Source organism: Lactuca serriola, chromosome 6 (assembly GCF_051521515.1).
Source record: "Lactuca serriola cultivar US96UC23 chromosome 6, Lser_US96UC23_V15, whole genome shotgun sequence".
Taxonomy (NCBI): domain Eukaryota; kingdom Viridiplantae; phylum Streptophyta; class Magnoliopsida; order Asterales; family Asteraceae; genus Lactuca; species Lactuca serriola.
The window spans coordinates 147,540,302-147,556,988 of NC_136413.1; the positions used below are offsets into that span (position 1 = coordinate 147,540,302).

The 16,687-nt window shown below is 34.8% G+C and overlaps 1 protein-coding gene across 1 annotated transcript; it reads right to left on the reverse strand.

Moving 5' to 3' along the window:
* Positions 1 to 11,963: 11,963 nt before the first annotated feature.
* On the reverse strand, positions 11,964 to 15,067 carry LOC145057050 (short-chain dehydrogenase TIC 32, chloroplastic-like). Its single transcript, XM_079004814.1, has 8 exons — positions 14,688 to 15,067; positions 13,684 to 13,915; positions 13,468 to 13,547; positions 13,228 to 13,381; positions 12,993 to 13,071; positions 12,817 to 12,898; positions 12,675 to 12,721; positions 11,964 to 12,344 (listed from the first exon to the last, which is right to left on the reverse strand). The coding sequence occupies exons 1-8, from the start codon at positions 14,794 to 14,796 to the stop codon at positions 12,180 to 12,182; spliced, it is 948 nt and encodes a 315-aa protein (XP_078860940.1). The 5' UTR covers positions 14,797 to 15,067; the 3' UTR covers positions 11,964 to 12,179.
* Between the last annotated feature and the right edge of the window lie 1,620 nt (positions 15,068 to 16,687).

A 16,687-nucleotide genomic window follows, 5' to 3' on the forward strand; every position in this document is an offset into this window, starting at 1 on the left:
AATATGAGATTTTAGTAAATTTAAGTCTAGTTTTCCTCCCTTCTCTCTAGCAATTTATTTGAAGATAAAGACTTAGTTCTCCATTCTGGTCACTTGTAAATGGTTGCTAACCCCCATTTGTGTTGATCAACATATAAAAGTCGTATGTATCTCCCCATGGATGTACACAATCACCCTATTGTGGAATCATGTTAAATTCTTTTTTCACCTTAGACAATTACATTTGCTTTATCTTGGTATGTATTACTCTTAATATTAGACATTGTCATTGATTATTTGTATCCTAGTTTTCTATATGTTTCATTATTGTGTTTTACACTTGTTTATGAGATCGGGTGTTTGATATTTTTTCTGAGTGTGCTTTGCATTGGTTGAGATATATTTGGATTGCCTTTGGCAGTATTTTGAATTCTTTATAGGACAAAGGGGGAATATCCTTCCAACGAAGGCAATGAATCTCTCTATAACATTTTGGTATACTTGGTTGATTTGACGGTTAAATGTTGAAGAAAAAATTCATTACTGGACATGACCTCAGTATCCTTGGCTGATTTGACTGTTAAATGTTGAAGAAAAAAAAATCGTTATTGGACATGATTTTTCCTTTAATAAGTTGCTAGCTATTATATAAAGTGATGAACATTTAGGTATTCATGATATTGAAGACACAAACCCTTGCACAAATTTGAAATTTGATGAATTTACTCATTTCAAATTTGAAGTTGTTTTCGTTTCGATTATCCTACAGTTGGCTCTGTGATCCGTGAAGCCTAGACATTTATAGGATCGAAATACAATAAGATACCTGAGTTATTGATATCATTAATTTGCTATAGGGTTTACACGTGATCTCACCAACAATTTTTTTTGAAGATCGAAGGTATTTATTTGAATGATTTTTCTAATTTTGTAACACCCCGATTCTCAGGTATTGATTTATGTATGAATCTTTTTGGGTTTTTGGGTCTACTCGATGAGTTGGCCGCCCTACTTGTCGAGTAGTAGCGGGTTGGTCCACGTGTTTTAGTGATCTACTCGTCGAGTCCAAGAGCAGACTCGACGAGTAGGAGCTGGCAGATGAAACCTTAAATTTCGGGGAATTCCACCCTATTTCAAGGATCATTGGCCTCCCCCAGCCTCCCATTTACTGCTTCTTGTCCCTCTCAAACCCTAAATCGAGTGTGTGTTCTTTTGGTGTGTTCAAGCTTGGAGGAGGAAATTTGGAGGAGGAAACACTTGGGGAAAACAAGCAAGTAGAAGCAAGAACTCGTGGGATTCAAGATCTACATCAGTGAACATTCTCTTGAAGGTATTAGACTATTTTCCTAGGCTCATGTTCACAAAAAATCTATTTTGATGGGTTTTATGAAAGGCTTCTTATGTTTGAGCTAAGATCTGAAGTTGTAACTTCAGATCTGGACTCCCTTTGGCCTCTAGATCCATAAAGTTATCACCCTTGCCTAGTATGAGCCTTCCCCTAAGTGTGAGACTTCATTGAAAGCTTAGTTTTGTCATTTAAGGGCCTTAGAGCTTTGCATGCACGTAAAGTTTGCAACTTTACGTGATAAGCAGGCCTTGGAAGGTTGGATCTGTAATCTGGAGCCTTTACATGGCTTAAAAAGCATCTGTATGGATGAAGGATTGAAGGGACTCGACGAGTCGCATAGTCGACTCAGCGAGTCATATGAAGATGGTCCAGGTTCCAGAACCGGCAGTTCCGAGGCGGTTCCGGTTCCAAAAGTGGGTACCTGCTTCCGATGCTCATCCCTAAGTATTACAAGGAACTCGGCGAGTAGCTGAGGGTATTCGACGAGACTGTTGACCTTGACAATTAACTTTGACTTTGATCATGGGTTAACCAGTTGACTTTTGGAGGACATTTTGGATAGATTGGAAATTTACAAGTATGGTTTACAATGAATATATGTGGTGGAGTTCGTGGCAGTAATCCAAGAGCTTGATTTTATCTTCGAGTCGACATACGAGGTGAGTTATCCTCACTATATCAACAGGGTCTAACGCACCAGGGCCGACCCTTTATGGATTGTATCTAGTTATGGCATGATATGTTTATTGATTACATCCTGGTAGTTAGGATGGTGATATGCTTATGCGTAGTAACCTGATTAGGTTAATGTTCTAGTTATAGGATGATGCTATGTTAGTGACCGGTTAGGTCAATACCCCGGTTATTGGGGATGCTGCTATGATTAGTGATCTGATAGATCGGTTTAACTGTTATATGATATGAGCTAGCATATGATATTTATGTGCACATATTTGTTTGATGATTGGGGGTTGGGTTGAGGCGGTCCTGCTTTGTGCTGTAGGCCAACATACCCGGTGAGCGGTCCGGATAGGCTGTAGGCCCTACGAGGCGGTCCAGTCATGCCTAAGGTTCGGGAGCGGTCCAGATAGGTTGTAACTTGTAGGCCCTGCGAGGCGGTCCAGTCAGGTTGAAGGCTTATTATGCATGTTGTTCTGTAATTGTTATATGATGTGGTTATATTTGTATGGCGTTGGTATTTTGGGGGATCTCATTAAGCTTTCGGGCTTACAGTTTCAGTTTATTGTTTCAGGTACATCAGGGGATCTGATGTTACAGCTCGTCAGGATTTGTTTATGTTTATGGGAAAACTCTGATATTAGATATTTGTTTATGTTTCATGCCAAATTAAAACTTTTTCAAAACATTTAAAACCATTCATCATTACAAAGTTTGTTTTCAAAATATCTAATATCGGAGTTTTCTAAGAAACATAAACAAATCCTGAGGAGTTGTACAATCATGCCTTCGTCTTGCCGCAATCCCCTTATGTACCCGAAACAATAAACTAAAACTGTAAGCCCGAAAGCTTAGTGAGATCCCCCAAAATACCAACGCCATACAAATATAACCACATCATATAACAATTACAAAACAACATGCATAATAAGCCTTCAGCTTGACTGGACCACCTCGTAGGGCCTACTGTTGGATTAGTGTCTAAGTCCATAACTATTTTGGTATGTACTTGACCCGATGGTGCATGGTCCTTTTGGGTTGCCTTCACCAAAGCAACTTGATTGGAGAAATAAATAAAGAGAGAGAGGTTATTATGATTTATTAATATATTATAAGAATAATATATTGAAGGAGAAATCACATTTGTTTAATTAATATTGGTCAATAATTAATTATGAATTAATTTTGTGATCAAGTGTAATTAATTAAACTAGAGGGGCTGAATTGTAATTATGTGATAGTTACAAAATAAGGTAAGAATTATCTTATATATATGGTGGACGAATTTGAAGTGATAATCACTAAGAATTCGACTATGATAAGGATTCAAGGATTATCTTATGGGTTGCTTGGTGGATAAGCAACTAGATAAGGATAATGACTGAAACTCTATCTTTACACCTATATAAAGACCCCAAGGCTCATGAATTCGTGTACTTGATCTCTAGAGCATCTAAGGACGAATTCCTACCCTTCTCCTCTCTCTTTATACCTTCTCCACTTGCTTATGGTGTTTGTAAGCCATTAGAGGAGTGACACTTGTGACTCTCAGCTTTCCAAAGTCAATTCAAGGAGGAATTGGATTGTTATTGCTATATAACAATTAAGGTATGTTCTTAAACCTATTTACATGTGAATTCTGATTTCCATATGCTAGAATTAGGGTTCAAAGTCTTGGATTCAAAGTATGTACAATAGAGAAACCTAGATCCGAGCTTTAGGGTTTGTATGAGCACATAGGATGTCTTATGACCAAAACCCATCAGTGGTATCAGAGCCTAGATTGGTTTCTATTGTATTGATGCTTGTTGTAACTGAAAAAATTCGATTTTTTGCATTCTGGAGGCTGGACTCGCCGAGTCCATGGCTGAACTCGCCGAGTCCATGCAGACTCGACGAGTCCAAGACTGACTCGACGAGTCAACTCGTCAGAAGGAGGGTACTTCGGTAATTTCTTGCTGTTTTTTCTTATGGATAGTTACCTTATCATGTTAGATCAATATTAATCCGATTATATGATATATTTGACCATAATTTTGATCTAATTGAAGATATTTATCAATTAATAAGATAATTGTTTCCTTATGTGATAATTGATTAATTATTTTGAGTAAATTGATAAATTATTTTGCAAGAAATCATCAAATATGGATAATTATGTGATTAAATGTTAATTTGAATTATTTGTTATTTGATCCTTGTTGTTGTGAAAAGTTTCATATTTGGCCCTTTAGGTTTTATAGTTTAAATTTGAACCCCAAAAGTTTTGTTGTTTTAAAATTTAAATAGTTGAAACCCTAATGTTTTGAAAAAGGTTTCAAAACTTGCCCTCAAGTTTTGGAATTTAAATTTTGATTAATTGTTTAATTTTGATGTATATTTAAATTCTAAACCCTAATGTGTTGAAATGTTTCAAAACTTTCCCTCAAGTTTTGGAATTTAAAAGTTGATTAAAAGTTTAATTAGGAATGTTAAATTCTAAAACCCTTGCATAGTTTTGAAAAAGTTCAAATCACACCCTTATGGTTTTATTAATTAATTAAGGTGTATAATTAAAAGAAGTTTAATAAATCCATAAAAGTTTAGGTTTACAATTTAATTGAATTAAAAGTATAATTGTTAAATTAGACCACCTAGTATTTTGAAAGTATAAAATACACCCTATACTATATATAACATTAAAAGTCTAACATTATATATATGTATGAGTAAAAGTCAGTCTTACCATTAGTAGGCCTCATTCTCGAAGCTGGTCTATAAGGGGTGTTTAAGGAAATTGCCTATAAAATGGCGATTGAATGGGTATCCACTCTTACCCACCGCACTCTTGACTAGTGGAGGGTCGTTAGCCGAACGGGTAGGATAGGACGAAACCTTCCATTATAAGTATAATGAATTATTAAAGTAACTAAATGTTTCATAAAATTCCCAATCTTAGTTACTTAGGCAAAAGTGAATTGATGCAATTCCATGAAATTACACTTTGTGCCCTTGCAAAGACGTTAGTGGAGCGTGTGTGGCTTACCGGCACACTAAATGGTTCTAAGCAATGGTAGCAAAGGGTGACTCAATGTTTGTCATAGTTCGGTGGAGCGTGTGTGGTTTACCGGCACATCGAATAGGTGACTGTAACATGTGAGGGCACCATGTAAGTTTGCATGGTTATTCACACCCGCTTTGTGATCCTCGGCATCCCAGTCACAAACTAGAGGGGCATATCGAGATTTAAACATGCCATTGAAAGTTCAATGAATCTCAAAGGATCTAGGAGTTTTCATAGATTTAAAACTTAAATTTCTTTTCGTTTTTCATGGTGGAAATTAGTGAATCGTCATTCACTTACCTTCAAATGTTTTGCAATTTGGGTTACGGCATCCCTCTCCCGAGTTGTAGAATATTGTGTTGGGTCCTAGCCTTAGTATTTCATTTGGGTGATTTACTAAGGACTCAAATCAATCAACTAACTTGAATTTGTTTTTTTTTCTCCCGTTTTGTAGATGTCAAAGTTCGACAACTATGGTCTTCCCAAATCCCGTGGAACAAGCATTCCACATGAAGATGGTATTCCACGATTCAATCGAGGAACGAGAAATCATGCTTCACTTCCTCCTCCTCCTCCTATTGTTCTCCCCAACCCACAAGATCGAAGAATTGAAAGGTTCAATATCACTAAAGCCCTATTGGAAATGAAACATGAAGATGGTAAACCCGTGTGTGCCCACGTTCTAGGAATGAAATCACACATTGATAGGTTGATAATGTTGGGTGTGTCATTCCCGAATGAGTTGGCTGTGAATTGGGTTTTGCAGTCACTTCCAGAATCATATAATGAGTTCAAAAGAAAGTATTATATGATGGATCATGACGACAACCTCATTGACCTAACTTACATGCTCATTGCTGCTGAATCAGAAATGATTTGGCGAAGCAATGGAGCGTATTTGTTAGGAGAGTCAACCGACCATACTTCCGAGGACGTTCTAGGAGAACCGACTTGCGTTTGCTGCCAAAAGAAAGGGCGTTGGATACACGTCTGCCTAAAGAGCCTAAAGAGTCCAGAAGATGGGAGAGTCAAAGGGTATGGCTGCGCTTCAGGTAAAATCCACTATCTAACTCAATTAAGTTCCTATTCATTGATTCTTAATATATAATGTGATAAGATTGCATTTGAATGTTTTGCAGGATCGGTGAAAAGAAAGGAAGCTTGGTGAAAAGAGCAAGATGAATCTAATCACAAGGAATGGATCTTGATCGCATGGACTTGAAGATTAGATTTTGAGCCTAGATAGTTATGATAAAGTTGTTAGAAATTTTCTTTTTACATAGTTTTCAATGGATTTTGCATTGTAAGGACAAATTTTTCCGCTGCTTTATAAATAAAATAAATTTTCGTTTGACTTATTTATTTGTTTGTTTATTTCCTTGCAATGAAATCATTATGAAAATTGGTGTTTGCATATTTCTATAACAAATGGATATGATTCTTATTTATGGTGTTTATGGAAAAGTCGAAAATTTACCAAATAGGGAGAGTTTTCTCATCGCCCAAGTTTCAATTGGACAGAAATTTGGAATCATGCAACTTGGTTGCACGATGAATGAGAAATTTCATATATGGAAATTAGACTAATTCGTTGACAAGGTGTCAGGTGAAGGACTAAGAGATCGAACACACAATGTTGCGTGTTGATCAAATCCACCATAAGAGTAAAAATGATATTCGTCATGATTTACTAAAGATTTAGTAAATATGATTATACTTACATGATTAGGTGTAATTCTGAATTGATTAAAGGGTTTAAATCAATAGCAGAACGAATAAGAAGAATCAAGTAGGCAGAAAGATAAAAGTTACTCCATTCTAAGATGAAGGGAGAGTACCTTTTATGCTTTATGATAGGTCTTAATGATTAAGAACCATATCTCAATTGATCCTCTAAGTGAGTCTTAGTACAATTGTATGTCTAAGAAGAGGAATCAAGAATTGAAGAAATGGTTAAATCAATAAGTCAATCATACTTCGTTCCAATAACAAATCTTAAAGTTAAGATTGTGACATTGAGTGAAAGGTATTAAGAAGGTTTGTAACTTTCATTAAATGTGGAAAGTTGTGATGTCTTGGATAAGACAAAGACCAACTAGGACCAATTTATGAAGTGTTTTGATAAAAACTACATTAACTCTTGAATATTTGTTTGTCAAGAAATGTTTATTGACAAGAGAATCTTATATGTCAAGGAGTCAGTGGGAGTCTTAATGGTCTTGAAAGGTTCCAAGAACAAATCAAATAAACCTTATCGATCATCACTAGCACACGAGTTGAGGTTTACAACCTATCGTGTTGACATTATTTTGATTCTGTGCCAATCCAATTGAGTTAATTATGCATGTGAGTTCTATGAGTTCTCATTTTGAACGCATAAAAGGCAAAGCACCTTAATCAATGAAAGGTACATTGATAGGAAAGGGTGAGCTGTTTAACTACTTGGAAGACATGGTGGGCAGCTGTGCTACCATAAAGGCAAGAAATCGAGATCAAGAAAGTTCGATCCATAAGAGTTTGAATTTGTCGTAAACTTTGGTTTTGACAAATTCACATGGATAGGAACACATACACCGCTGAAATCTAAGTGTCATAAGATTTCCTCCTTCATGAAAATGATTGTGAGGAAATGCTTTCACTAAGAAAGATTTAAGAAGATAGTGATTGTAAAATTGCATTCTCGAATTCGATTATGGTTACGATATCCCTTTCCATAATTTGAATTGTGAAGTTTGGCAATTAGTTTTAATTGTTTAGACAAACATATGAACTATCGAAGGCAAAGGTGTATAAGTTCAAGAAGCATTGATAAAGAATTATCAAAGCACTAAGTATTAAAAACATGAACTTAAGAAATTCAATAAGCATTGTTTTCTGAAAGTTAAGATGTTTATGAATACATGTCGAAGCTAGTGGGAGCATATGTGTTATGTTTTATAATAATCATCATGATAGTGGGAGCATAAATGTTATGATTGTATGATTATTAAGGAAAGTATTGCAAGGTTAGCAATATTAATTATAGAAAACATGAGTCATACTTTGCAAAGTCGCAATAGTTGAAGAGTTGTTTTGCTATAATTAAGGGAGAGAATATTATGCTTCATTTCAAATCTAAAGGTTTAGATTGAGAAATGTTAATAAATTTAGTTAAAGGTACATAGTGTGTTCTTAAAATTTCAATTATGATTACGGCATCCCTCTTCACAATTCGAATTTTGAGAACATAACAAATAAAACATTATGCGTCGTGTCCCATACGCTTCGGGTATAGGATCGATTGCAAATACTTTAATGTTTGACCATTCTAAAATTTTCCAAATGTCGAGCGCATTTAGAGGGAAAAGGGACTAGAATTGGTTTTGACTAAAATAATTAAACAACTATCAAAGGACAATCCAAGTTCGACGAGGATTGGTCGCTTGTGAGTAGTTGGAAGTATAGTATTGGAAAATATGGAAATGTTTCCATATTGGATGGACCATATCGACATCATTACAAATAGATAAGATTCTATTAAGAATGAGTTGTCATATGGAACATATGGAAGTGTGTCCATATTGGGAATTGAATATTGAAAATCTATGACTAGATTAGAAACTTCTATGCAAAAGGATGTTCAAAGAATGTACTTTGAGTGAGAGACATCACGTCTATGGAATTGTCTTGTGACAATCTCCGATAGAGGACTTTGTAATATCATTGGCAATGGTCTTTGTGACTTTGGTGCAGTGACATTACGAAAGGATAGTTGCATAGAATGTTAGAATCTAGCATATTCTATAAGTAGCAAGAATTTGATATTCTTTAATTTATGGAAAAAGGATTTGGAGTTGAGAAATGAGAATGATTGGAAATGTGTTCAATATGATCTATTTCACAAAGTAAGAACCATAGGTAAACATTGTGTGCATGCTAGGAGCATGGGACAAGTGTTGTAATTCAAGTAAGAAGTTGATTACTCGGAACTACAAATAATGAGTAATCAATATGGTGATAAATAAAAGGTGTTTTATTTATGCTCAAAGGGTTGAGGCCATATGGGATTAGTATTATTCTTGTGTTTCACATTTGCATGTTTTGACTTCCAGAATAATTGAGTTTATTAAGAATAATCGAATTATTCAAACGGGCCACAGTTGTTCATATGTTGGAAGTAGATATGAATGAAGACTGTCGTGAATTGGTGTGTGGATTGTCTAGAAAAGTATTAGACATAAGCAAATGTTTGCTGCAACGTTCATGAGTGCTTACGAATATGATTTGAGCATTGGATTAAACCCACGCTCACTTGGATCACTCCATGAATTGTATCACGAGTGATTGGTGAGACGATAACATCTTATATTCTTGAAACCGAGATGTGTGAGTTATATCTTGCAAATCGGTTACACATTGATAATATGTAAACGCATCAGTAACTTGGTGTTATAAAACATATTGTTGTGTGTGATTCGGTGTGTGAGTGCAAGCGAGCATTGTATCAAAGTTTATCCGTTCCTTTTATTCAAAGTAGGATAAAAGTGATATCTTTGGGCCGCTCGATGGTTTAGTGATGACAAACGTAAATGCTCGGCCGGGCTAGGGCTAATTTGATTTGTTCAATTAGTCAGTCGTCATAAATCGGAAATTGAGATATAGTACAAAGAGAATGATTTGAAATCATATCTTATACGATATCTAGAATGGAGGAATATATGATCCCTTATCTAAGGACACGCGTATTTGATATGATCAGAGTTGACAGCGGCTTTGGAAAGCTACGATTGCAGACCGGGATCCGAAGTCATACGCAGAATAGTTGTTAGACTTATCCAAGTGGGAGACTGTTGGATTAGTGTCTAAGTCCATAACTATTTTGGTATGTATGTGACCCGATGGTGCATGGTCCTTTTGGGTTGCCTTCACCAAAGCAACTTGATTGGAGAAATAAATAAAGAGAGAGAGGTTATTATGATTTATTAATATATTATAAGAATAATATATTGAAGGAGAAATCATATTTGTTTAATTAATATTGGTCAATAATTAATTAAGAATTAATTTTGTGATCAAGTGTAATTAATTAAACTAGAGGGGCTGAATTGTAATTATGTGATAGTTACAAAATAAGGTAAGAATTATCTTATATATATGGTGGACGAATTTGAAGTGATAATCACTTAGAATTCGACTATGATAAGGATTCAAGGATTATCTTATGGGTTGCTTGGTGGATAAGCAACTAGATAAGGATAATGACTGAAACTCTATCTTTACACCTATATAAAGACCCCAAGGCTCATGAATTCGTGTACTTGATCTCTAGAGCATCTAAGGACGAATTCCTACCCTTCTCCTCTCTCTTTATACCTTCTCCACTTGCTTATGGTGTTTGTAAGCCATTAGAGGAGTGACACTTGTGACTCTCAGCTTTCCAAAGTCAATTCAAGGAGGAATTGGATTGTTATTGCTATATAACAATTAAGGTATGTTCTTAAACCTATTTACATGTGAATTCTGATTTCCATATGCTAGAATTAGGGTTCAAAGTCTTGGATTCAAAGTATGTACAATAGAGAAACCTAGATCCGAGCTTTAGGGTTTGTATGAGCACATAGGATGTCTTATGACCAAAACCCATCACCTACAGCCTATTTGGACCACTCCCGAGCCTTCGGCATGACTGGACCACCTCGCAGGGCCTACAGCCTATCCGGACCGCTCACCGGGTATGTTGGCCTACAGTACAAAGCAGGACTGCCTCAACCCAACCCCCAATCATCAAACAAACATGTGCACATAAATATCATATGCTAGCTCATATCATATAACAGTCAAACCGATCTATCAGATCACTAATCATAGCAACATCCCCAATAACCGGGGTATTGACCTAACCGGTCATTAACATAACATCATCCTATAACCAGAACATTGACCTAATCAGGTTACTACGCATAAGCATATCACCATCCTAACTACTAGGATGTAATCAATAAACATATCATGCCATAACTAGATACAATCCATAAAGGGCTAGCCTTGGTGCCTTAGACCCTGTTGATATAGTGAGGATAACTCACATCGTACTGTCGACTCGTAGATAAACTTAAGCTTTTGGATTACTGCCACGAACTCCACCACCTATATTCATTGTAAACCATACTTGTAAATTTCCAATCTTTCTAAAATGTCCTCTAAAAGTCAACTGGTTAACCCATGGTCAAAGTTAAAGTCAACAGTCCATGTTAACCTCAACTCGTCGATTACTCTCAGCTACTCGCTAAGTTCCTTGTAATACTCGTCCGCTCGCTGAGTCACCGGAATGACTCGTCGAGTTCCAAAGGCTAGCGGTCAAAGCTTCATGGCCACTCGTTGAGTTTTCCCCCTTGCAACTCAACAAGTTCACACGCATCCAACGGTTGGAAAAAATCCTAACCGACTCGCCGAGTCACTCTACTCACTCTCCGAGTCTTTGACAATCTTCATCGTACTTGCCGAATTGTTCATCCAACTCGTCGAGTCCTGGACCATCTTCATATGACTCGCCGAGTCGACTATACGACTCGTCGAGTCATTTCAATCCTTCATCCATACAGATGCTTTTTAAGCCATGCAAAGGCTCCAGATTACAGATCCAACCTTCCAAAGCCTGCTTATCACGTAAAGTTGCAAACTTTACGTGCATGCAAAGCTTTAAGGCCCTTAAATGACAAAAATAAGCTTGCAATGAAGTCTCACACTCGGGGGAAGGCTCATACTAGGCAAGGCTGATAACTTTATGGATCTAAAGGCCAAAGGGAGTCCAGATCTAAAGTTACAAGCAAATAATGAAAGAAAGAAACGGTTGCCAATGAGCTCGACGATGATTCGATCAATCATGGCATCATTAACTTGTTCCTCATACTTAAATCGTAATCACTATCACCGAGATTGAAGGAAAAAAACCGACAATTTTGTATACAATTCAAATACAATATCACAACTAATTAAATAAATAAAATCTCACACCACACCTCGTTGTAAAAACATGAAGAAAAAAACAACAATCGTACAATCGTACAACATATTCACAAGGAAAACTCATACAAAAGAATTAAAATGCAAATTATGTTACAAACACAACATCGACTTTTAAACTCTCATGAATCACTTAGAACTCGTCAACTCCATACCACATTCCCATAGTTTCTTGGCTAGCTCAGCATCACAAGCCTGACTGCTGGGTTTATCCACATTATTACCTGCAAAATACTCGCCACTCACCCCTTTCACCTTTGGGTTCAATGCCACATAGCACGTTGTTGAAGCTCCCTAAAACCCAAATCAAATAACAATGTCAATCACTATAATATTTGTGAGTCTTAGGTGTTGCTTTATTTTCACTTAATGCAAAATTAACGACTTAATATATAAAAAAGTTAGTGAAGAGCTAGAGACTTTCTCCGTATCTATTTTTTTCTATAAATTTGCTCACATTCATTTGTTCCTTTCATTTACCTAAATAGGTCATCATTTCCTTGAATATTTTTTGAACATCATTTATCCGTTGAGAAAAAACAGGACATTATCTTAGTTTAACATCATATCACGAGACCCACAAACTAGAAATGGTGAAAGATGCAAATAAACACAAGAACAAACCTGTGGGATATTCTTTTGAAAGATACCGAAGACTCCATAAAAGCAAGCTGTCGGGAAAATATCAAGGTAAAGTTAATATCACATTATCATAAACAAGAAAAACGTCTTATTTTCGAACAATCTAAATCAAAAAGTTTTTTACCTGAAAAGGTTGAGTGACGTGAAAGATTGGTTGCAATAACTCCAGGATGCAATGCATTGGCAGTTACATTTGCCCCTTCTTCCTATACTCAGCAACAAACATACCACTTGTCACAACATTGTACTAAAAGTGTATTTCTTGAGTACATATGCAATATGATTTATTTTATGAATTACCTTGAGGCGCCTTGCTAGCTCTTTAGCATGCAAAATGTTAGCAAGTTTTGATTGCCCATAAGCAGAGAGACTACTATAGCTGAAAAGTTGAACACGAATGTAAGGTGAATTTTAGTATCACAGCCATATAAATTCTTGAAAATAGCTAGTAAAAATAAGCAAATCTAGAAAAGAATATCCTTTTTAAAATATCTTGAAACATCATTTATTGAGAATAACACGTAATGACTTGTACCTTTTTTCATCATTTAGCTTGTCAAACCGGATTCCCTCTTTGTAAGTCATACCATGAAGTTTTGATGTAACTATGACTATCCTTCCTTCAATTCCACATTTCTGAGCAGTACTTTTCATCGTGTCCAACAACAAATTGGTCAAATGAAAATGCCCTAAGATCATACAAAAAAACAGTCTTACATAAGGAAAATGTTTTTTTTTTCCTAACAAAAACAACATAATATTAGTCAATACATACCGAGATAGTTTGTTGCAAATTGAGTCTCAATTCCATCTTTAGAAAGGCCAAATGGAGGAGTCATCACTCCTGCATTACAACTACAAACAATAACAACAAACAACCCATTAGACTTCTTACTATTTAAAAAAAAAATCGTAGTGTAATATTAAAAAAATGAAAGTAGGATGTTCTAACTTCTAATTAATACGAGATAAATGATAAAGTGTTTCTTACATGAGGATGTTGAGGGGTAGACCCTTGGAAATGTACTCATTTGCAAACATTCTTACAGATTCAAGTGAACTAACATCAAGTTGCATAACATCTATGGTAGCACTAGCGCAACCTTTTATAATGTTTTCCTTGCATTTTGTAGCGGATTCCACATTCCTTGCTGCCATAATTACATGTACGCCCCTCAAAGCTAGCACACGAGCACTTTCTAGACCAATACCACTTGTTGGTCCTGTAATGAAAAAAGAAATATTTTAAAATAACAAATTTATAATGTTTATATATAGACAATTATCTAATAGATTTTGGCTTAAACCCACAAAGAGGTGCATAATTATCTAGTTTTTTTAGGACATGAGTTTTACGATTCTTGTCTAGAAAGATAAGCAAGATTGATCATTGAAGTCTTCTTTCAAAGTTAACTTTTGGAAGTGGCCATATTGTCGCTAATTAATTCCACGAAGTTCGACTATTTATTAGGTCATATCCCAATATAGAAAAATATATGTAGATAATAAATACGTGTAAAATATCTCTCAAATATCTGATTATTTGAAAACTTTCTTGCAAATGGACAAAATGAAGAGTTGTTAATTGTTTGTTGTCTTTTAGCCACTGGACCCTACTAACAGAGCCCAGATCCAGATTTTATGATTGTTGTTCCTTTTATCTGTTCTAATCACCTCTCCACACAGATACAAACGTAATTTCTTGAGTCAAGAATCAATCAAAGAAAAGGGTGTAAAAGTTGATGGCTTTGATTCTTGTAAATTAGTCAACTTGTACAATCTTTGAGAATCAGTTAGATAAACCCACCCATATACAAACAAAGTCGATTAAAACCCACGAAAACAGTTCAAAAACTCAAGATTTCGAAAGTTTATATCTTGACGAGTGTTCTAATGGACAAATCAAAAAACCCATATGAAATCTTGAAGAAAAACGATCTAAAACTTCCAGAAAGTGTAAAAAACAAAAGCTTAGAGAAATAGAGAGAAAGAAACCTGTAACAATGGCAGTTAAGCCCTTGCCATCAACTCCTTCGGTAACATCTTCAGCTGTGTGTTTAGCTGAGAATCCTGATGGCCCTTTGAATCCGATTAACCAAGTCATCCTTTACTTTTTATATTTTCTTTCAAGAACACAAGAAAAAAGTGACACTAAAATTGGAAAATTGAAGGTTTTAGTGGTGATTTGCTATGATTGTTTGTGCCAAGTTGTGTCAACAGAGCATCAATTATATACGAAGAGGATAGCCATCACGTATGACTTGGAACAGGTATCTTTAAGGGCAAATATGTAAATTTACAATATGTTTGAAGGAACGACAAAGCCTCCCATTATTCAAACATCGGTGTGGAATTAAAGTCTTTGTTTTTCCACTTGTTTAAGATGAGAAATTGTGATTGAATTTCTTGATTCTTTATTATAAAATCGTTGTGGGATGGAAGAACATTCCAGATAATTTGACCTTTGACTTTTTTGTTCACACATTAACTTGGTTTTATACTTGAGGGGAGGCTTACCAAGATATTCACGACAAATTCACATAGTAAATATGCATAGAATTGAAACAGAGACTTTATTTATTTGTTTATTACTGTTAATACAAACATGCAATATTCTATATGGATATACTCGTATTCATAAAATATTGAACTATATACATTTAAGATAGAAAGAACTCATACAATATTGTGTTAACCTTATGCTTGAGACTTAGAGATGGCGATATTTTAGTCAACCATATCGATGGTGATTTCAAACTTAAAAAGCTATTACCCGTGTATAGGACATAAGGGTAATGTGATTTATGCTCATATACATCATAATTGATTTTAAAAATGAATTTATAAAAGATTGTGTATTATTTTTGTGGAAGAAACAAAAGAGCCGAATTTGATTGAACTTGTGCTCATGGCATGAAACCCCTAAAACAAACATAAAGAATATAGTTTTTTTTTTTTTTTTTTTTTTTTTATCTAAATTGATCCATATTACTGTAGATGTGTTTTGTGCACTAAGTTAACTTATTTTTTAAGCTATTTAATTTGTTATGTTTTACAAACTAAACAAATAAGTTATATTAAAAGTTAGCTTTTTAAAAAATTCTTAGACCTTGTTTATTAAAAATAAGATACTTTATTGTAATTTAACGTTTGGTTAAACCATAAAATAGTTTATGAAGTAATTTATAAGCTAATTTGAAATAACTTAATTTTTAAAGCAAGTACGTTTTTCAAACTTTTTCCTTACTCTTATTAAAGCAGCACACGCAAAACTCTCTATTTGGCTTTTCACTGAAACCAATACGTCTAAACATAAGGTAGGCGCTTTCATGACTCACTATATCAGGGATCAAAATCTTTGTGTAGTAAAGGCGGAGGACGAAGCGAAGGTAGAGGACACAACATATCCAGGGAAGGAAGATGGATTGGACTCACTCTCATTCAATAAACTAATTTATAAGAGTTAATTTTTCAAACATAGTCTAAATACAAGCTTTTCATGAGCATTTTTTAACAACGTTACACCACTCTTATACAAATAGGATAATGATGAGTAAGATAGTCCGTAGCCCCTACCATATAGAATAGAAGTGCTTCTGTAAAAAAACATCTAGCTAAAAAAATAGTAACAATGTTCCCATCCGAGTGATCCTGCAGAAAATCCCTTCATAAGGTTTTTTCTTAAGTATTTGTAATTAACTATAAAAATAAGTGTTTTTTTAAATGTATTTATATTATTTTATATCTTTCAATTATTTTATCAACTAACTTTTATCAAGCGTTATATTTTCTCTGTTACTTTATAGGACACCGACTATTTTTTCAATTAACTGTTAGTTTTCAACTGTTATCAAATGACTTTTAGTTCAGTAATATCAACAATATCTGATGTTTTCTTCATTTTTGAGATTGAAAACTCAAGGTTGATTTAAAACATATGTATAATTATGAATAATTTAATAATAGGTTATATTTGTTTTTAAGAAAAACTAACA

Coding starts and splice junctions, on each gene's coding strand:
- LOC145057050 (XM_079004814.1), bottom strand. CDS start 14,796: ATGACTTGGTTAATCGGATTCAAAGGGCCATCAGGATTCTCAGCTAAA. Junction 13,916..14,687: donor CTTAACTGCCATTGTTACAG/GTTTCTTTCTCT, acceptor TTTTCATTACAG/GACCAACAAGTGGTATTGGT. Junction 13,382..13,467: donor ATTTGCAACAAACTATCTCG/GTATGTATTGAC, acceptor GTATGATCTTAG/GGCATTTTCATTTGACCAAT.